Genomic DNA, 23,079 nt, shown 5'->3' with positions numbered 1-23,079 from the left:
TACAGGATTAGCCCTTTAAAGTGGGAAAAAACAAAAGGAGATTTCTTCCAACAACCGGTTCTCCGAACTGCTTAGAAAGTTACCAACCGGTTCTCCCGAATAGGTGCGAACTGGCTGAATCCCACCACTGGAACCCACCACTGGAAGGTTGTCATGAAAAATTCTGCCAGGGTTAACTGAAGTCCTCAAGTTTCATCAGGTCTGGTTCACTGAATATCAATTTGGTTCTGCCTTAGTCCATGATAACAAATTGTAATCAGTGAGGTTGAAACTGGGCCCATGAGCGCTCCTCCTTTTGGTTGCTTTGCATCTTTAGAGTTAATACTACGTGAATAAACAAGACCTTGTAAAATATGACCTTCTCTCTTAATAAATAAATGTAATATTTATTACATTTTATCATTAGGGTTTTTTTTTCTTGAAAAGCCATCTAGGTTTCATTGGGACAGATAAGTTTCTATTTCTACTCGCCAAAAGACGTTTTGATTGAGTTCTTCTTCCTTTTCAATCATTTTTTTAAAAAATAAGAAAACATGTAAAATGAAAAGCAGCACTTTTTACACCTCTTCTATTTCTCTCCCTCCCCTTCCCGCTCTCTCTCACACACAATTAAGCTGCTGCTGATTATGCTAGATGTATGAGCCGTTTTCTCACTGCCACATCACCAAGGATTTGAATCAGTGGTGGGTTTCAAATTTTTTTAGAACTTCTTCTGTAGGTGTGGCCTACTTTGTGGGAGTGACTTGCTGGCCATGTGACCAGGTGGGAATGGCTTGCCGGCCATGTGACTCGGTGGGCGTGGCCAACTTGTAAAATGTGGTGAAATTCACTTAACAACGCTCTTGCTTAGCAACCAAAATGTTGGCTCAGAAACTCTCGCATTGAAGCGTGCAAGTCTTAAAGCTGTCAAGTTACAAGACCCTTCTTGCACCCCTAACCCTTTAGGGAAAAAAACTCTCAGGGATGTTCAAACTTGACAGCTTTAAGACTCATGGACTTCAACTCCCAGAATTCCTCCTCCAGTCATGTTGGCTCAGGAACTCTGGCACTGAAGTATGGAAGTCTTAAAGCTGTCAAGTTACAAGACCCTTGCACCCCTTTAGAGAAAAAAAAACCCAGGGGTGTTCAAACTTGGCAGCTTTAAGACTTGTGGACTTCAACTCCCAGAATTCCTCCTCTTGCTCTTCATCTTGATGATGTGAGGACAGGTGGGGGGTGGGAGCTGGAACCGGTTCTAAACGGCACTGTAGATTTGTGGAACCTCTTCTATAGAAGAGGTTAGAACTGGCAGGAACCCACCCCTGATTTGAATGTTCAGAAAGAGTCCTCCCATCCTTTGTTGCTGAGTGGCAACAGCCAGCTCAGCAGATCTCCTCAAACCCACACTGATCTTCTCTTTCCCTAGCCACCCTAAATATAATCCTGCTGCCCTGGGAAAGGGGCAGTCACTGCAGAACAGCCCAGGTGAGACTCACATTTCTGGAGAGCTGGTGCGCCAGCTCTTGTCCCGAAGCGTGAAGCTACCGAGGCTTTCCCGTTTGCTAAGCCGGTCGTCCTTGTGTTTGTTGCTCTGATCCCTCTTGGTGACACCTGAAGTCTTTTGCTCATGCTGGGAGAGGTGCTCCATACTGCTGTACACCTGGAATAAAAGGGCACAGCAGAAGAGGAAAGAGATAGCAATAGCAATAGCAGTTACAGGAGGTAATTGCACTCAGCTGGTGGTCATTAGGCTCCTCTCAAGACTATAAAAGGAATGATTGTGCACACGCCCCTTTGCAGGAGTCAACATATTCACTAAAGTTGGAGAACTCTCATGGCTAGCTTGGCAGGCTGGATTGCTGCCAATAGCAATAACAATAGCAGTTAGACTTATATACCGCTTCATAGGGCTTTCAGCCCTCTCTAAGCGGTTTACAGAGTCAGCATATCGCCCCCACAGTCTGGGTCCTCATTTCACCCACCTCGGAAGGATGGAAGGCTGAGTCGACCTTGAGCCGGTGAGATTAGAACCGCTGAACTGCAGATAACAGTCAGCTGAAGTGGCCTGCAGTACTGCACCCTAACCACTGCGCCACCTGGCTTGTACCAGTCTAATAAGAAATATTAGGGGGAGATATACAACACAATCCTATTCAAATACACCTCCTTTCCAAAGATAGGAATAAAAACCCTCTTCCCAACACAAGGATTAATGATGGGCCTTCGCACCTGAGCCAAGGTGGCGCAGTGGTTAAAAGCAGCACTGCAGGCTACTGCTAGATCAGCAGGTCAGCGGTTCAAATCTCACCGGCTCAGGGTTGACTCAGCCTTCCATCCTTCCGAGGTGGGTAAAATGAGGACCCAGATTGTTGGGGGCAATATGCTGACTCTCTGTAAACCGCTTAGAGAGGCCTGAAAGGCCTATGAAGCGGTATATAAGTCTACTGCTATTGCTATTCGCACCCTCCTGTTGGCTAATTCTCCCACTTTCCAGTCTATCCCAGATCACTTTCTCCACCTATCAAGGACAAAGTATTTAATAAATTTAATTTAGTATTTAATAAATTTTTAGGAAGGAAAATCTCAGTAAGAAGTCATGTAGAGCAGCGTCCCCTAACCCAGTGTTTTTCAACCTTTTTTGTGCAAAGGCACACTTTTTTCATGAAAAAAATCACGAGGCACACCACCATTAGAAAATGTTAAAAAAATTTTTAACTCTGTGCCTATATTGACTATATATAAAGTAATTCTCCCACGGCACACCTTACACTATGTCACGGCACACTAGTGTGCCGCGGCACAGTGGTTGAAAAACACTGCCCTAACCTTTCTGCCTCAATGGACTGGCAGTGATTGTGGAGGCAGTGATGGCAGGGGGTATGGTTTCGCATGTGTAACCTAGATCCTGCGCGTGTGCAAAAGCTTCATTTGCACATGCGCAGGTTCTAGGTTATGCTCACCCAGCACTTGGGTGGCCCAGTTCGCAACAGGTTGCAGACCAGTAGGGTCTGCGGACCAGGGTGTTGGGGAGCCCTGGCCTCTGATATAGAGAATTGGCCAGAGAAATTAAGCCCCCCTCCCCTGCATATCATTTCGTATAACTGGACTCCCCTTAGTTTAGTTTAGTTTAGTTTAGTTTAGTTTAGTTGTATTAAACTTGTATGCCGCCCTATTCCCCAAGGGGACTCAGGGCGGCTAACAAACTAACTAGGGAAAAGGGGAAGTACAAAAAACAAGAAGACAAGACAAATACAAAAAACAAATTAAAAACTCGTCAACAGCCGCACAATTCGAGTGGGGCTGGGAACTCATCAGCCCCAGGCCTGCCGGAACAGCCAGGTTTTAACAGCTTTGCGGAAAGCCCGAAGGGTGGCGAGGGTCCACGGGGAGATCGTTCCAGAGGGCCGGAGCAGCCACAGAGAAGGCCCTCCCCCGGGGGGGTCGACTGTCGACACTGGCTAGTTGATGGAATCTGGAGGAGGCCTAATCTGTGGGATCTAATTGGTCGTAGGGAGGTAGACACAATCTCAGCAAATATGGAGGTGGGAAAACACAGGGCAACTTATATGTGAGGGAAAAGGTATTTCATAGGACTGTGGGATAACCATCCCCAATCCATGCTTCCTTATGCTTCTTTGTAACATTGCAACATAAAATATCTGCATATCCATGATATAAATCTCAGACTGAATCTGTTTTCATTTCAACCTTGTATAATCTTTTGGATAGATCAAGCTAATAATAAAAGCAGCAGAAGCATCAACCATTTCGCAGAATTATTCAAGTGTCTGCACATTTTATCTTCAATCTCGGCTTCAGATTTTGAGGCATTATTTGTTAGCTTAAAAAAGATACAGGATATAGTCAAATAAAGGAGGGATAATGATGACAACATATATATTATTTATCAGCACAAATAAAACACACACACACACACACACATATATATACATACATACATACATACATACATACATACATACGTTATATTTGTGCTGATAAATAAATAAAGGGAGACTAGTATAGATCTATTTCAAGCTATTTAGCTCTCATCAGCTAGCCATACCCTTGCTGGGAATCTGATGGCTAGCTGATGAGAGCTAAATAGCTTGAAATAGATCTATACTAGTCTCCCTTTATTTATTTATCAGCACAAATATAACAAATGTAACAAAAAGGCAACAGTATAAAAAAATATTGGGTTTCTGCCTGGATGGTCTCTTGTGACGAGCCGAAGGACAGAGAATGGAAGTGTGATCTTCCTCCCATATTTGGGCATACCAGGGGTTGTGACTTTAAATATATATACATATACATATACATATACATATACATATACATATACATATACATATACATATACATATACATATACATACACACACACACACACACACACACACACACACACACATAATGTATGGGTACAATATAAGGAAACTAGATGAAAATTGCCAACGGTGATTTGGAAAGGAGGATTAGAAAAGTTTGTTATTAAAATTATGGATGTTTAACTAGAATAGGACATAAGGATTCGGTGTTATTGGAGGATTTTAGAAATATTAAATGAAATGCCAGTATGTGGTTATATGTATTAAATCTTGGTATATTTTATGATGAAGGATGTTTAAATAATTATAGTCAAATAAAAATGGAGGTATAAGGGTAACATGTATAAATATTTGAGTTAAAATTCTTGAGCTAATATGAATTATGCTCGATGACTGTGGAAGAGATGCACGAAAACCTTTGGTAACCAACTGATACACTTTCTACAGTATGTAAAGAAGGAAGATTTTATGCGTTGAAAATAAAAACAAATTCTATTTTTAAAAAAAAGATTTAAATATGCACTTTAAAAACGGAAAAGATCGTCCTGTGAGATGGGTGGCTATGCAAATGTAATAATAAATGAACACAATTAAAATGCAGGTGAATAAACCAGGATATGAATCTAAGTTGGCTTCCCTATCTTGGTTTTAATGGAAGCCAGTAACTGTATTTTCTGGTTTGTGTTTACTGGGAACAGTTTGCAACCTGCTCACATACCCCATGGTTCTTACAAAGCAAATAGCAAACTTTGGTTGCCCTAACACTTTTCCTAATTCAGTGATGAATATGAATCTGGCACTCTCCAAGTTGTGCTCTAAACGGTTCCACCACAAAACCGCGGTCGACTAAAGCGCGCTCGACGAAACCGCGTACCTGACGTCATCACAGCGCATCACAACGAAAAAAGCACGCTGTGAGCGGTAAAGCTAAAATTAACGCGTAAACCTAAACCTAACCCCCCCAAACCTAACCCTAAACCTAACCCTAAACCTAACCCTAAACCTAACCCTAACCCTTACCTTTACGTGAATTGGCTTGCTTTAAAAGCGCTTTTTAAAGCGCCCTTTTTCCTCCGCGGTCGTTGTTGTCGCGCTGATAATGATGTCAGCGACACGCTTTAATCGGGCGCGCTTTAGTGGACCGCGATTTTGTCATGCCACGGCTCTAAACAACTGGATGGGTCACAGAATACCCATCCCTGCTCTTGATATGTACTCCACAGCATTGGCGCAAAGGTGTTACAAATCCAAATCCATATTTATTATTAGATTTTAAGCCCTTTTTTTTATTTTGTACAACTACAAGGGGCATCCATAGTGCTCCCTCCACTTATTTTCTCCACCATAATCAGCTGTGGTTGGAGGATAGGGACGAACTGGCCCGAAGTTCACCCAGCCCGTTTCCATGCCTAAGGGAAGACCAGGACTCAAGGTCTCCTGGGCATTTTGTCCTAATCCTTTATTCTCAACACCCAAAGTGGCCGTCAGGAAGAACTGCAGTAAATAAGGGCTTTTACCTTGCTGAATCTGGGAGAACAAGATGAAAACTGGCGTATCTCCACTGGTTCATCTTCGGTCGTATCTTCATCATCGTAGGAATTAATGTGGTGGTAACGATCAGAGCGGGCTAAAGTGAGAAAGAAGACCTCGTGAGGCTCACAGAAATCCCGGTAGTGTAACTTCTGGCCCAATAATTCTGCTTCTCTTTGCCCGCTACTCAGTGGTGGGTTTCAACATTTTTTGGAACCTACTCTGTGGGTGTGGCCTCCTTTGTGGGAGTGGCTTGCCAGCCATGTGTTCTCTCTCTCTCTCTCTCTTTCCTTCCTTTTGTCTCTCTGTCCCTTTTTTCTTTTTTTCTTTCATCTCTCTCTCTCTTTTTCTTTTTTATTTCTTTCTTCCTTTTTTTCTCTTTCTCTCTCTGTGTGAGTCTGTGTGTGTGTGTGTGTGTGTGTGTGTGTGGCTCTTTGCCTGTCTCTCCCTCCCTCCCTCCCTCTGTGTCTCTCTATGTGATTCTCTCTCTGTGTCTGTCTCTCTCTCTCTCTGTGTATCTCTCTCCTCCCTCCCTCTGTGTCTGTCTCTCATTCCCTCTATCCAGTAGTGGGTTTCAAAAAGTTTTGGAACCTCTTCTGTAGGTGTGGCCTGCTTTCCGGGTCCACTGGTGGAACCTCTTCTAACCGGTTCGGTAGATTTGATGAACTGGTTCTACCGAATAGGTGCAAACTGGTAGGAACCCACCTCTGCCGCTATTTAAGTGACCTTAAGTAAACAATATCTCATTAGAGGGTGCTCTTTCCCATGCGCCTAGAAAGAGTTCTCTTTTAATGTCTCGTGAGTGACTGGACTACAAGAACAATGAAAGTAACATTTCTCCTGTCAGAATCGCACAGATCTTGTTTTCACAAGACAGTCAACGTCATAATATACAGATAGAGGAGTAGACAGATATGCTTTAAAACTTTTCCTGGAATAGAGGCAGTGTCTTTTCACAGTGCCAGAACGTTGGCTCAATGGATGCCAGTTGCTGTCTAGGAAAGTGCTTTTCAAAATTAACAACTTTTACAGATAATCCTTGACTTTACAACCAGTGGCTTAATAATAGTTGAAAGTTACAACAGACTCAAAAAAAAGTTGCAAATGCTTCACTATCCCCAATGGTCACGTGATCACATATCAGGCAACTGGCTCATATTTACAACCAGTCATATGATCATGTTTTGAGATGATGATTATTTTTTGCTGTTTTTTTGACAAAAACCGCCTATTGGATAAGCCAATTGTCAGGCCTGCAGTGGTTCCTTTAAGAATCTTTGACCTGCCACATTCTCATTAAGGGGGAGGGGGGAATAGCAAGGAGTAGAATGTGTTGTTTTAAAAATAAAAAATTCCTTTCTAGAAGCTCAAGGTCATCTTTTGTCTCCGCACCTTTGCACCTGACCGGAAGCAGCTGGGTGGAGACGCCAGCGTGGAAGAAGAAGATTGGACCATGTGATGGATTTGTGGGCGTGGGGAGAAGATCATGAACTTTTAACTGGGTGGGATTCTGATGTAATTTCCAGAATTGGGATTTCATAGCATAATGCCAAGATGTCTGATTTATTAAACTGGAACTTTAAGGATCGTTTTGCCTTGGACTCTGATTTAATTCTACATGATACTTGGAATGCTGACATTATCCCAGTTCTCCCTTAAGAGACGTTATCGGCATCCCAAGCTGGGAAGCTGTCAGGGGGTACTGAATCCAATTTGGCTTTGTGTGACCACACGATTCATTTAATGATCATTGTAAAAATGGTCATAAAATGGAGCCCAGGCCAATAGTGATTCACCTTATGATTGCAATGACCGATGAGTAAAATTCTGGATTCAACTGTGGTTGTAAGTCAAGGACTACTGGCTGGGGATTCTGAGATGTCCAGACATCTTAATGATGCCAAGGTGGAGAAACAGTGTTCTAGGATGTTTTCCTGCCTTTTCTGGAAATATCAGACAGCTATTCTGCTTGGCAAACAAGAATAATTCCACTAAACTACATAGCCTTCCACCACCCCCCTTCCCCCTTGTTGTGGTCCCTATGAATATTGCTCATTCACAGCTGCCATTTTATCAAGAGAGGAAACAAAATTACAGAAGTATTTGGGATCTTTCTATAAAGGCCAGGCGAGTGATGGGTGTATTGACAGGGACAGCTGGATAACTGACTTCAGAGGAGTTCAAACTATTAACCAAAATATTCAGGTTTCTATAAAGAAGAAACAGAATTAGACCAGATATTAACAGGGGCAGATTAAAAACTAATAAAGAAAATATTTGTTAACTATCAAGATGGAAGATGAGCAAGTAAAGGAGACAATGATAGTATGGGCTAAAAAATTTGGTTATCCAACTGAGTTAGATAAATGGCAGAAACTATGGGATAGAAATTATAAATTAACAACGTCAACTGCATATAAAGAAAACCTTTATAAAATGTTTTATAGATGGCATTTTCCACACTAAAGGTTAGCAAAGATGTTTAAGGATATGTCTGCAAAATGTTGGAAATGCCATCAGATACCTAGTTTGTAATATCATATGTGGTGGACATGCCCCAAAGCAAAAACATATTGGACAAAAATACATACATGATTGGAAAAAATGGTAGAGCAACATCTTGATCTGAAACCAGAAATATTTTTGTTGGGCATTTTACCGAATAAGTACAATAAAGGGAATGCATCTTATTTTACATGCATTGGCTGCAGCTAGAATTGTATTTGCCCAACAATGGAAAAGTGAAGCGATCCTACGGATGAAAATGTGATTGAAAAAAATACTAAAATGTGCAGAAATGGACAGGCTAACACAATTAAGAAAAAGAAAGAAACTGAATATTTTTTAACCTGGATTTATTTTGTCAATGGTTAGCTGATAAAAACAGGAATTAGAAACGGGGAAATATAAGGAAGGGATCAATGATATAAGGAGGTATGTTAAAATGGATAAGTAGTTATAGTTATTATTGTTACTATCATTATTATCATCAGCACCGTCAGCATCATCAATACTAATGTAATGAACACTGTTGTAAATATTTTGATTACTATCTCCTAAAACTATTTGTACTCAGACAACACACTGTGTAATTGAAAATGGATTTTTTATATGTTATAAAATAAAATAAAAACTTGGTGGAAAAAAAACCAAAATATTCATTCGAGGCAGGGAGCTTTTAAAGAAAGGTTAACACTTGCTGTCAAAATAGCTGGTGTCTTCCTCGGATTCCAGGTGAGGAATGAACTCAGCTTTCTGCCTCAGAAGCCCATTCCAATCTAGTTCTTTGAAAAACGAATGTTGTTTCACTTCATAGGCGCCACCTGTGTAAATGAAAGAAAACAAGGGTTTGCTGTCCTCTACTGGACAAAATCGAAAATCACTTTAAGTAAAAAGAATGAGCCAAGCAGCTATCATGATGCTTAGCTAAGAAATTTGGATCCTGTTGCCAGAGATACTTTATGGAGAGAAAGGATGGGGTACTGGGAATGCTTCAGTGGTGGGTTGCTCAACCCGTTCCAACCGATACGGTTGGAACGGGGCTGGTGGCGTCCTCGTGCACGCGCGCAGTTCACACATGCGTCTTAGTGCCTGCACGATGCTCCAGCTGCTCGCGGAGAATCGCGCAGGCGCTGTATGTGCCATGCGCCTGCATGGAAGCGCAGAAGCCTTCAGAGACCGGTAATATAGCAGTAATAGCAATAGCCGTTAGACTTATATACCGCTTCATAGGGCTTTCAGCCCTCTCTAAGCGGTTTACAGCGTCAGCATATCGCCCCCACAGTCTGGGTCCTCATTTCACCCACCTCGGAAGGATGGAAGGCTGAGTCAACCTTGAGCCGGTGAGATTAGAAGAGCCGAGGTGGCGCAGTGGTTAAATGCATCACTGCAGGCTACTGCTAGATCAGCAGTTCAGCGGTTCAAATCTCACCGGCTCAGGGTTGACTCAGCCTTCCATCCTTCCGAGGTGGGTAAAATGAGGACCCGGATTGTTGGGGGCAATATGCTGACTCTCTGTAAACCGCTTAGAGTGGGCTGAAAGCCCTATGAAGCGGTATATAAGTCTACTGCTATTGCTATTGCTAGAACCACTGAACTGCAGATAACAGTCAGCTGAAGTGGCCTGCAGTACTGCACCCTAACCACTGCACCACCTCGGTTCTCTACCTCTCCACCTCGGTAAGGAGTGTGGGTGGGCGGGCGGGTTCACTGTGGGCGGGCGGGTTCCGGGTTCACCGACCAACCGGTCCACGGGGACCGCTGCGAACCGGTTGAAACCCACCCCTGGAATGCTTGCTATGACCATAGTTGGTCAACCCTTTGAAGCCTAAGAAGACAGAAAACAACCTCTCTCCTGATGAGCTGGAATGCTCTACCCATAGCTCCTTCACTCTCTTGTCTGACCTTACCTGCTCCCAGGCGGAGGAGAGGATTGGTTTGCAGGAGGCAAGAAATCAGATGCTGAGCATCGGAGGGGAGCGCCTCCTCTCCTTCTGGCCACAAAATGTCATCTGAAAGCAAGGAAATAAAGACAGGCTGTTGCAATCGGATAGTGGCGCTCGGGGAAAGCAGATTAGGTCGAAGAGGCTGGAAATAGGAGGGGTTATAAAAATAGTTCCTCCTACTGAGGCTGCAACTTAAATGATGCAATTTAAGAATAGCAGGAGCCGTATCTCAAAACATCGGCTCTACACAAAGCTTCCCTCACAATATCATGTTGCTCTTCACTTCCTCCACCTTACTGCTTTATCTATTCATTCGCTGGCTGGGGAATTCTGGGAGTTGAAGTCCGGACATCTTCAAGTGGCCAAGGTTGAGATACACTGATCTAAAGGAAAAGCCACCTTTGAGATGAACCTGTTGACTTCATGGAAATGCCCATGTGGTCTTCTTGGCAAAAAAATATATATAGTAATTTGTATTTCCTCTGCCTTTTTTAAAAAAACTTGTCAGTTCAGTCTAAAATCCACCTACAAACGTGGAACAAATTTTAAAGTAAGTAACTGTTGTGACTCAGCAGATGTCTGCTGTGAGTCTTGTCGGAATGCAATGATTAACGACGCAGCTGGGGCTCGTTAACGGGGTTTTGGAGATAAAAGGACGGATGCTGCCACGCCCTAGTTGCAGGAGTCAACATACGTTCCTTCGTGGGTTACTTGGTTCGTACAACATTGCTTCTTACACTTGGATAAGTGCTTCGGTGATTCATGTAAACCTGATTCGTGGAGAACTTTGGAAGAAGTGCATTGCTTGTAAGAGTTTTTGTTTGGCATTCTTGTCGGAGACTTGTATTTATGTTATTTTTGGGCTCGAAGCCAGTTTGAACTGAGAACTGATAAAGAAAGACTTCCTTTTAAGTTTTGTCTGCCTGCGTTTGTTAACGAGCCGTGAAGGGGGGACAGAACAATAACCAATGAGCCTCTAAGAGAAGCAACGCTTGTTCTACGTACCAGTGATGACTTGGCCAAAGAGCTCTTCAGGAGTGTCTCCAAAGAACGGTACACAGCCCACCAGGAATTCATAGAGGATGATGCCCATGGCCCACCAGTCCACGGGCTTCCCGTAACCTTGGCGAAGGATCACCTCGGGTGCAATGTATTCTGGGGTCCCACACACCTGTTGAGATAATTGTCTTTATTCAGCTGTCAAAAATCCACTGAGTGTCAGGTAGCTCAAAACTTGCAAGTGCATATGGTGTTAATTGGTTCAAATTAAATTTGAGAACACTATAATTTTCTCTCTTATTTATTTATTTATTTATTTATTAGACTTATATACCGCTTCATAGGGCTTTCAGCCCTCTCTAAGCGGTTTACAATTTTTTTTTTTAGCAAATTGAGTCAGCAACTTGCCCCCAACAATCCGGGTCCTCATTTTACTCACCTTGGAAGGATGGAAGGCTGAGTCGACCTTGAGCCGGTGAGATTTGAACCGCTGAACTGCAGATCACAGTCAGCTAAAGTGGCCTGCAGTACTGCACCCTAACCACTGCACCACCTCGGCTCCTTACATATAACACAATTCGACATTGTTTTTTCCCCCCTAAATATAGAGGTACTGATCTGTTAAAATGAAGCAGTAAAGAAAGCTTTTCTTTGATCATTAAAAAGTCAGCGTGCTAAATAGTTAGAAGTCCACCACAGATGTTAAAAAATGAAAAAAAAGATTGCTGTCAGTTGCAATATCCTTTTGTATTATCAGATATTTGGCCTTCCGTAGACCTCTTTCAAGTGGCATAAGGACTGTGCAATACTTTGTATGTTTTCTCTATTACTGTATTTCAAGTGAAAACACATAACCTCAGAGCTGGAATAAAAGAAATCAGAATGGAAAATCTACTAGGTTTATAGATATATTCATAGATTCAGCATGGCTCAGAAACAGTGGTGGGTTTCAAAAGGATTTAGAACCTCTTCTGTAGGTGTGGCCTACTTTGTGGGAGTGGCTTGGCAGTCATGTGACTGAGTGGGTGTGCCCAACTTGTAAAATGTGGTGAAACTCACTTAACAACGCTCTTGCTTAGCAACCAAAACATTGGCTCAGGAACTCTGGCATTGAAGCGTGCAAGTCTTAAAGCTGTCAAGTTACAAGACCCTCGCACCCCTAACCCTTTAGAAAAAAAACAGGGGTGTTCAAACTTGAAAGGTTTAAGACTTGTGGACTTCAACTCCCAGAATTCCTCCTCTCGCTCTTCATCTTGATGATGTCCGGACGGGCAGGGGGAGGGAGCTGGAACCGGTTCTAAACGGCACTGTAGATTTGTGGAACCTCTTCTATGGAAGAGGTTAGAACTGGCAGGAACCCACCCCTGCTCAGAAACCAGGAGACTGTGAGTTCTAGCCCCATATTAGGTATCAAGTCCACCTGGGTGACTTTGGGCCAGCCATTCTCCCTCAGACCAAACCACTTTGCAAGATTTTTGTGGAGAAAATAGGAGGAAGAATTAATATTAGGTATATTCGCCATCTTGAGTTAAGGGGCACAGTGGTTAGAATGCAGAACTGCAGGCTACTTCTGCTGATTGCTGGCTACCAGCACTTTGGCAGTTCAGGTCTCACTGGCTCAAGTTGGAATCAGCCTTCTGTCTTTCCGAGGTTGATAAAATGAGGACCCAGATTGTTGGGGACAAAATGCTGACTCTATAAACCCCTTAGAGCAGGCTGTAAAGCACTGCGAAGTGGTATATAGGTCTAAATACTGCTGCTATTGCTATTAATAAAGTAACAAAGATGGGATAAAAATCTAATAAATGCATCAATAATAAAATAACGCATCACTACTTTCATGCAGTTTTCTGACAGCTTTAGCTTTTTGAGTATCTGACTTTTTTTTTTTACATTTATTATACGCGCAGAATCAGATAACAAACAGACTTAAACAGGGCTCCACCTGTTTGTCTAGAAACTCCCTGGCATCCTTCTCAATATGACCTTCATACAGGTTTGTGGTAAGGCTCATCAGCCCCATCTTGGAAAGACCAAAATCCGTCAGCTTGATATGTCCCATGGAAGTGATAAGTAGGCTGTGGAGAAAGCAGAGGAACAAACATCAGAGAGAACCAATCATAGCCACTTCCTAAAAACACCTAAAGACAGGCCTGGTCTTTTAACTTCATACTTGTCAGGCTTGAGGTCACGATGGACGATGCCATAATTATGCAGGTACTCCAGGGCCAAGACGGTTTCAGCAAAGTACATGCGGGCCATTTCTACAGGCAGAGCCCCAATGTTCTTCAACAACGTGGCACAATCCCCACCTGCTAGGAGGAAGGTGAAATGGTTAGGGAGATGGCTAGGATGTCATTCTGTTTAGCCAGCTACTCTCTCCAGTTCTTCGACTGAAACTCGCGGTCTCAAGAATGTAAGAAGTATGATTCTGGAGACTGTTGTTAGCCTTCTTTAGCAGATGCTTATACGAGACCCACAAACAAAATAAGTATATAAAAACTTCTTCAAACACCTCTATCTGCACCTGATATTCAAACATATTGTAATCAGACATTATAATTTTTTTATTTTATCAATTTCATATATACATTCACAATTATATGATCTCATAACTGTTATTAATAATATGTATTTATAACAATTTTTTCCCTACAGTTGACAATATACTTGAAGATTGCTTTCTTACCATCCCATAGATCCATCTTATCTTACAACGGTCCTACTTCTTCTTCCCTCCCTCCCTCTTTCCTTCCCTCGTTTCTTCTCTCCTACTCTCCTTCCTTCCCTCCTTCCTTCCCTCCCTCCTTCTCCCTTCCCTCCTTCTCTCCTTCCCTCCTTCCTTCCTTCCCTCCTTTCTTCTCTCCTTCTCTCCTTCCTTTCCTCCTTCCTTCCCCCCTTCCTTCTCTCCTACATTCCCTCCTTCCTTCCCCGCTTTCTTCTCTCCTTCTCTCCTTCCTTCCCTCCTTTCTTCTCTCCTTCTCTCCTTCCCTCCCTCCCTCCTTCCTACCCCCCTTTCTTCTCTTTCTTCTCTCCTTCCTTCCTTCCTTCCTCCTCTCCTTTCCCTTCTCTCCTTCCCCTTCCTCCCTTTTACCCTTCCCCTCTTCTTCCCATTCCTCCCCTCTTTCCTACTCTTACATTCCCTCCCATTCTTCCTCTGCCTTTCCCTTTCTCTTCAGACATTATCTGAAAATGGGAGATAACAGCCTCAGTCAGAAGGCATGCTAAGCCAGAAGTTTGGGGGATTCTCAATTATTGGTGCATACCAATTTATTATGGCCTTTTATTACGTGACCCGACAAATGCACGCACGACAAAAATGCACCAACAAAACCGTGGTGAGAAAACCGCAACGTCGAAATCGTGCCCACAATAGCGCGCCAACAACAGTGCGATTAGGGTTAAGGTTAGGGTTAGGTTTAGGTTTAGGTTTAGGGTTATTACCTTGTTTTCGCGGTGTTTGTTGATGGCACGCTTTTGTCGGCGCGCTGTTGTCAGCGCGATTTCGACGTTACGGCTTTCTCGCCGTGCTTTTGTCGACACGCTTTTGTCATGCACGCATTTGTCGGTGAACCCTTTTATTATTATGATAAACCAAACTTGTAGGGCTCATATTTATATGGTAAGTAGATGTTGATAGCCTTATTCTCCATGAATTTGTCCAATTAAAACCTAGCGACACGTTTACCTTTCTTCCTACCTAAAACCTGAGAGACCGCCTCCTGCCGATTACCTCCCTCAGACCGATTAGATCTCACAGGTTAGGTCTACTCCGGATTCCATCTGCCAGCCAATGTCGGCTGGTGACCCCCCGGAGGAGAGCCTTCTCTGTTGCAGCTCCAGCCCTCTGGAATGACCTCCCCGTGGAGATCCGGACCCTTACTACCCTCCCGGCCTTCCGCAAAGCCACCAAGTCCTGGCTGCTCCAGCTGGCCGGGGGGCCTGTGAAATATCCAGCCCCACGGAAATTGTGAATGTTGCGGTTTTGTTTTTAAAGTGTTGTCTTTGTCTAGTTTTCCCCCTTTCCCTTGTCTATTGTGAGCCGCCCGGAATCCTTCGGGAGTGGGCGGCATACAAGACAAATAAAATCAAAATCAAATCAATCAAATTTTTTGTAATATTTTACAAATTATGTGTTATCGATTCCTGTATGTTTCTGGGTAGCAAAAATTCCACGGTCAAGCACATCAAAACTCAAAATAGAAGTTGCGAATCCTATTAAAATGTAATTTAATGAACAACCTCAACGACAATTGCCTTTCCATAGAAAAAGCTGCCTTGGCTAGCAGTTGTGAATATTTTAAAGGTAAGAGTTAAAAAAAATGTCCCACCGAAAACATAGGACCAATTGAATGGGAGTAAGTGGATTCCAGGTTAACTTAGAACTCCAGGTCTATGCCACATAAGGCCTGGCACACCTGAATAGACTTTTTAAGCTTGCTAACATCCATTGCTTTATTTTGTAGAGCAAAACTCATAATTTATCAACAATCTATGTGGAGATCTGTATTACCAGCTACTACCTATATAGGTTATGCAAACCCAATCATAGACAAACCACACTCAATCTCAGTCCCCATTATTGAAATGGGAGTTTTTACAACCAACAGGCATCATTTTATATTTACTTATTTTCTGCGTTTTTCATTGTTCCTTTTCCTAATTTGCCAACCTAAGTAATCTAACATTATTAGCCAATTTGCTACTTCGCTTTCATCAGCTAATTTATAAACAAGTTAAACAAGCACCAATCCCAAATACAGATGCACTGGCTACACACACTGTACATTTTGTTCTTTTGAGCCAGTTACTAAGCCTTAAGTGGGTTCACCTTTTACCCCATAATTGTTCAATTTGTCCAGGAATCTTTGTCAAAAGTTATCCAAAAGTCCAAGTAAGTGGTATCTATTTGATAACTTTTACAACATGTTTGCTAATATTCTCCAGCCATGTTAATTCTTCTTCAGGAAAACCTAACCTATATACTTGACAATTCAGTGAGTAACCATGTTTTCCAGCAATTTATCTGTGATTTACATTAACCTAACAGGCTTGAAATTCCTGAGAATCTCATTTACTCAGATTTCCCCCCCCCTCTGACTATTTTTCAACCCTCTCATAGGAAAGCCTGTGAAATGTTATGAATTATGTTGGGAGTATACTCCTAGGCTATATATATATATATATATATATATATATATATATATATATATATATATGTATGTATGTATGTATGTATGTATGTATGTATGTATGTATGTATGTAAGTAATTAACTTTACTATAAGAATGAGTCAAGAAAGCTCTCTCTCTCTCTCTGCTTGTCCTATGCTTGATGACTTGATGACTGGAATGTGAACTGCGACTGTAAGCTATTGTTTGTTCTTTGAATTGTGTTTGGACTAATATCTACTATCACTGCTTGTGAAGCAATTATCAGTAGTAAAGCTACTTGTTTTTACTAGCAGTGTCTGAAACTCTATTCGTGTGTTTCTACTAGCAACATTCTTTCTCTCTAGCTGTACATTCCCTTGCACTACTTTCTGTCTCCCAACCGAGATACCCCTAACAAATGGTATATTTTTCACTACAAGATCATCAATTGCACATTTGAGTTTTTTGAGATTTAAATAAAGAGCTTCCTATTTTGTCTACCCTATTTAGGTCCATGCCTCAGACTTACTTTCTGAAAGTATCAGCTCAGGTAGTTTTCTGCCCTATATCTTCTAGAGGGAAGACAGATGGAAATAATTCATTCAGTTCTCTGCAGTCCTTATCTTCCTTCTATATTTCTTTTCTTCCTTTGTGATGTAATAGCCCAGTTAGTTTTTCCTGTTTTAGATGTAATTATTGTTAATTGTTGCTTTTAACAATTAAACTCAACTTTCTCTTTTATAACTCTCATTATCTGTTCATTTTGTCCCCTGGCCTCTTCTATTATCTTATTTACACAGAGTTTGTAAGACAGTGATTATGGACTGCATGATCTCTGGATTTCAAACCTTAATTTCTTCATTACAAAAATAATACAGGATGCTAAAATGTCTTCTGAAATTCACAATCATAAAGTCTTCTACAACTTGTCTTAATTTGCAACTGTTGGAAAACTCTTCTCAAAGTTTAACCTATGTTTATTTGGTTAATGAAGGATGCATATATTTTATACTTAATAGTATTTGCTAATAATTATTCTTGGAAGAGTGTTTCTGCAAATCGCATATGTAAATTTTAATGTGGAATTTAAAGTGATTGATGTGAACTTGTCATGCTACAGAATGAATCTGCTATCATGCTAACTCCTCCTCACTCCTTTATGTGAATAAAGAGCAAATTAGATGTACCATTTACTCTGAATTCCTGTTTAGGTGTTCTCCTTTCATAGGGAGGAAAACCTGTTTTTCCCCTCCATCCACTAAAGGGAGGAAAAATTCTGTTTTTGCATACTTGGCCTATTTATATCAATCCTCTTGATTTAAAAACTCCTTTCCTGCCTAGTGGAAAGGACTGGTTTTATTAATAGGAAAAACAAATTGGTGGATAATGTGATGTGATTTCTTAAAATTAAAAATAATTCTGGCTGTATTAAAATGAATAATAAATCAGTAGGGCAAAAAGTCCAGTCCAATGGCCACAACAGTATCCCTTTTGCAATCTTCAAATCCTGTCTAGTATGACACTATTTTGCAATTTTGCAAGGTCAGGGGATGAGTCAATGAAAATGGTTGATTAGAGCTAACACATTTTCATTTGCAGAAGTTGTATATTCTTGTAATTCATTTCATTGCCTTAAATATATTAGTTATAAGGTAAAGGTTTCCCTCGCACCTATGTGCTAGTCATTCCCGACTCTAGGGGGCAGTGCTCATCTCCGTTTTAAAGCCGAAGAGCCGGCGCTATCCGAAGACGTCTCCGTGCTCATGTGGCTGGCATGACTAAATGTCGAAAGCGCATGGAACGCTGTTACTTTCCCGCCAAAGGTGGTTCCTATTTTTCTACTTGTATTTTTACATGCTTTCGAGCTGCTTCGTGGGCAGAAGCTGGGATAGGTAACGGGAGCTCACTCCGTTCCGTGGTCTTAAGGATTTGAACTGCCGAACTGCCAACCTTTCTGATCGACAAGCTTAGCGTCTTAGCCACTGAGCCACTGCATCCCTTGTTTGCATTAGTTATAAGGCAATGCCTAATTCATTGCCATTGTGTAACTATTGGTGGATTAAGTTTAATATGCTTTTTTCAGATGCTTTCCAGGCATACAGTGGGGTTAAAAGAGATCCAAATAGACCAAGTCAGAACATGGATCTCTTGAGAATGAGGAAATCTGTAATGTCTTAGAAAGACAGGCTAATGGGGTTGGCTGCGGTACAGAATCAGTCTTGTCTTCCTGGCTGTAGCTGCCCGATTCAGTCAGGTATGGAAAACCTATGCCAAGTTCTCAAAAGTTTTTGTAGTGTGGTATCTGCATACATGCCAAATGATTTTCAAGTCCAACCAAAAAGGCAAGTTGGAAGAAAATAAATTTGTCAATGTCCCAAGCTTATTGGAGGCGATAGGAATTTATTGGATACTAATCCTCTTCTCTTCATATTTTTTCATCTCAGCTCTTAAAAGTTCTTCAAGTGTTCTCTGCAAAGTCAGGGCTGAGTCTTTTCAGCGTCTTCGAGAGGTTGTATCACGTGATCAAAGAGCGTCAACAGGATATTAGACTATAATTTGGACGTGGACAACTTCAATGGTCATAATTTCCAATCTAGAAAGTTATATATTAAGTCAATACACTAGGTAAGTGAGCCCAAGAGTGTCCGTGACCTGACAATTGCGCGATAGACATATGCGCGCTGACAAAATAGCGCCGATTAAAACGCGACGTCGAAATCACGCCCACAAAATCCCGACGTCAAAATCGCGCCGACAAAAGCGCGATGACAAGCACAATAAAATCGAAAAATTTTTAGGGTTAGGGTTAGGGTTATAACGTACGTATACGCCTCCCACTATGTTAAAGGCCCAGCACACTCACTGGGCTGTCTATAGTTTGTTGATGACGAGATTTTGTCGTCGCGCGTTTGTCGTCGCGATTTTGTCGAAAATCAATTAGCGATTCTGACGCCGCGATTCTGACGCCGCGATTTTGACGTCGCGGTTTTGTTGGCGCGCATATGTCTATTGCACATTTGTCGGTGAACCAAGAGTGTCTACCTGGATGGAACAGCTGATTTTCAGAGTTGCAGGCAAAATCTTGCCTCACCTTACCTGAGCATTTCAGGGAATAAACATACATTCTTCTGTACATACGATATCTGCTTAAGTACTAAGTTACGGCCACCTCCTAACTATCATTCTTGTAGGTAATCTATTTCTTGACACATTTATTATTATATTTAAGTAAGATATTTGTTATATTCTTTAGGAGTTCTTACAAATAAATGTGCTGTTAAACTTAGTGTTTTCTTTATAAGGTAGCCTTTTCAAACCAGCTGCTTCCAAATAGACTTACATCACCTATAATGCTGCAATCAGTACTGCCTATGTCCAAACCAGAGATTACAGAAGTTGAAGTCTAATATATTTGGAGTCCAGTTTGGACAAAGCCGTAAATGACCAGTATTTAGAGCATATCAATGCAACCAATTCCCATGGATTGCTGCTAACATGACATAACTATGATAACAGCCGAGGTGGCACAGTGGTTAAATGCAGCACTGCAGGCTACTTCAGCTGACTGCAGTTCTGCAGTTCGGCTGTTCAAATCTCACCGGCTCAGGGTTGACTCAGCCTTCCATCCTTCCGAGGTGGGTAAAATGAGGACCCGGATTGTTGTTGGGGGCAATATGCTGACTCTGTAAACCGCTTAGAGAGGGCTGAAAACCCTATGAAGCGGTATATAAGTCTAACTCCTATTGCTATTGCTATTGCTACTTGCCACAGTGACACAGTGGTTAGAATGCAGTACTGCAGGCTACTTCTGCTGCCAGCCGGCTGCCTGCAATTTGGCAGTTCGAATCTCACCAGGCTCAAGGTTGATGCAGCTTTCCATCCTTCCGAGGTCAGTGAAATGAGAACCCAGATTGTTGGGGGGAATATGCTGACTCTGTAAACCTCTTAGAGAGGGCTGAAAGCCCTATGAAGCGGTATATAAGTCTACCTGCTATTGCTATTGCTAACTCTTGCACGATATTGGATGGAGACTTCCATAAAGACTTTGCATCTCACAGGTACCAACCCTTACAAATTCTGAGACTGCGTACCTTCAACATACTCCATGACCATGCAGAGGTACCGCTTAGTTTCAAAAGAGCAGAACATGCTGACCACGAAGGGGTTCTCTGCAAAAGTCAGAATGTCACGCTCCACAAAGGCTTGTTGGATCTGATTGCGCAGGATGAGGTTCTGCTTGTTAATTTTCTTCATGGCAAAGCGCTGGCGGGTCTCTTTATGTCGCACCAAATACACCGCTCTGAGAGAGAAGAAGAAAGCAGAGGTCAGCAAGAGGCATTTTTAGGTTCTGCCCCAAAAGTCTATATTCGCCTGCCACAAAAAAGGAAAATCTTGCAAAATCCATGTATCACAATCCTTCTGTAAACTACCTTTTATTTTCATCAACTTTAAAGAAAGATTGCGGAAGCCTTCATATTTATTAGAGTTCACCTCCTTTTATTAGCTGGCTAAAAAAAATCTAACATTTACAGAATGCTTTGTACAGGAGAAAATTAAACATGGTTATACATCTGTCTAGTGTACTTTGCTACAGCACATTTTAATATAGAAAAATCTACTACTCAGCGGGAAGTCAGAATCCAGAATTATCCTGGATTTGAGATCTTGGTCTTGGAAAGAATACCTCCTCCCACCTATTCACTGACATTGTCCTCAGAGCAGAGGTGGGTTCCTACCAGTTCACACCTATTCGGTAGAACCGGTTCGTCAAATCTACCGAACCGGTTAGAAGAGGTTCCACCAGTGGACCTGGAAAGCAGGCTACACCTACAGAAGAGGTTCCAAAAATTTTTGAAACCCACCACTGGTCCTTGGATAGGATTATTCTACACTATCATGCTCCTATTTATAAAACTCAGTGCCTCTGTGAAAGGTAAGGATGACTCCTGCGTTTGTGGTGCAATCAGAACATTGCGTGTGTTGAAGTTGTTTTAATGCAAACCAAAGATGCCTTTTAAGAAACAAGTTTACATCCTATTCTTATGCAGGCCAGTGCTGTGTGTGGGGTAATTTAAGGTGGTTCTGAGAAGTGTCGTAAGGCATCTTCATATCCGGTCTCATGGGCGGCAAGCCACTCCCATCCGGTCACATGGGTGGCAAGCCACTCCCACAAAGGAGGCCACACCCACAGAGTAGGTTCAAACAATTTTGGAAACCCACCACTGCCTCAGAGGTTCTCCTCCAATTTTCCATATAGCCCCAGGGATGCTAGTTTCTTCTCGAGGAATGTCTTCATCAGAAAGGCTTGTTCGGGCACTTATTCATACCTCTTCAATATCAGGCTAAATTTTATTTTATTTATTCATTAATCAACTAATCCAAATAGTGAACTTGCTTTCAAAATCACCTATTTTTATGGCCTCTTTGAACCACTGTCGTAATTTATACTCCAATTTGCTACAACTGCTATAATTTTCCCCTTCTGAGCGACATCATCATGGTAAGAAACAGAATGACTGGCTCAAATAAACATTTGGAGGCCACGCGATTTGGAGCTCCAATTGTCGACCCAGAAGCAAAGGTCCTTTCCTGCAGCCAATGGACCAGTGGTGGGTTTCAAAAATTGTTCGAACCTACTCTGTGGGTGTGGCCTCCTTTGTGGGAGTGGCTTGCCGCCCATGTGACCAGATAGGAGTGGCTTGCAACCCATGTGACCGAATATGAAGATGCCGACGACACTTGTCAGAACCACCTTAAATTACCTCACACACAGCACTGGCATGCAGAAGAATATGATGTAAACTTGTTTCTAAAAAGGCATCTTTGGTTTGCGTTAAAACAACTTCAACACACGCAATGTTCTGATTGCACCACAAACGCAGTAGTCATCCTTACCTTTCACAGAGGCACTGAGTTTTATAAATATGAGCATGATAGTGTAGAATAATCATATCAAAGGACCAGTGGTGGGTTTCAAAAAATGTTGGAACCTCTTCTGTAGGTGTTTCTGCTTTCCGGCTCTACTGGTGGAACCTCTTCTAACCGGTTCGGTAGATTTGACGAACCGGTTCTACCGAATAGGTGCAACCTGGTAGGAACCCACCTCTGAAATGGACCCAAGGAACCTGATGCTAAGAGTGCACTCACCCATAGGCCCCGTTGCTTATAAGTTTAATAGTTTCAAAGTCTCCTTCTCCTGGCGGCTTCTTTGGCTTCGGAGTAGTCCCACGGCTCTGCAACATTAAACATTCTGAGTGTGAGGCCATAAATGGTCCATAAGGAGGCAACAATTCAGTTCTAACAGAAGTTTACCTTATAGGATGCTTTTAAAATACAAGTTAACGTTTGAATCGTTCAGAAACAGGAGTCATTTTGTTGCAAGAAATGACAGGCGTTAGACTTCTCAGGATACAGGAAAAGTTTATTTGGCAGCCAGGTTCAGAAAGCTGGCCCATGGCTTAGCATTGCAAGTTCTGAACCACCTTCGTTATCGAAGCACACGTTCTTATACATTCTCAAAGGCAGCGCAACACGGAAATCCTTAACACATTTCTTAGTGGTTACCTTGAGGAGAAAGCCTTATAAGGAGATGGGGTCTTACTTCTCCTTTTGTTTCAGGTATGAAGTACGTGTCAATAACGA

The 23,079-nt window shown here is 42.1% G+C and overlaps 1 protein-coding gene across 1 annotated transcript in view; it reads right to left on the bottom strand.

Moving 5' to 3' along the window:
- Positions 1–22,703, bottom strand: part of LOC106553330 (microtubule-associated serine/threonine-protein kinase 1) — a 35,399-nt gene extending 12,696 nt beyond the window's left edge. The window contains exons 1-9 of the mRNA XM_087708294.1: positions 22,585–22,703; positions 20,529–20,737; positions 13,458–13,596; positions 13,230–13,362; positions 11,291–11,456; positions 10,250–10,351; positions 9,041–9,163; positions 5,828–5,937; positions 1,476–1,639 (exon numbers count right to left, since the gene is read on the bottom strand). Coding sequence (XP_087564420.1) covers positions 1,476–1,639; positions 5,828–5,937; positions 9,041–9,163; positions 10,250–10,351; positions 11,291–11,456; positions 13,230–13,362; positions 13,458–13,596; positions 20,529–20,737; positions 22,585–22,703 — 1,265 coding nt within the window. The remainder of the gene's footprint in view (positions 1–1,475; positions 1,640–5,827; positions 5,938–9,040; positions 9,164–10,249; positions 10,352–11,290; positions 11,457–13,229; positions 13,363–13,457; positions 13,597–20,528; positions 20,738–22,584) is intronic.
- Between the last annotated feature and the right edge of the window lie 376 nt (positions 22,704–23,079).

Source organism: Thamnophis sirtalis, unplaced genomic scaffold (genome assembly GCF_051295495.1).
Source record: "Thamnophis sirtalis isolate CommonGarterSnake01/CBP01778 unplaced genomic scaffold, rThaSir2_p1.2 scaffold_3, whole genome shotgun sequence".
Taxonomy (NCBI): Eukaryota; Metazoa; Chordata; class Lepidosauria; order Squamata; family Natricidae; genus Thamnophis; species Thamnophis sirtalis.
This window is presented reverse-complemented; position numbering and strand designations above follow the sequence as displayed.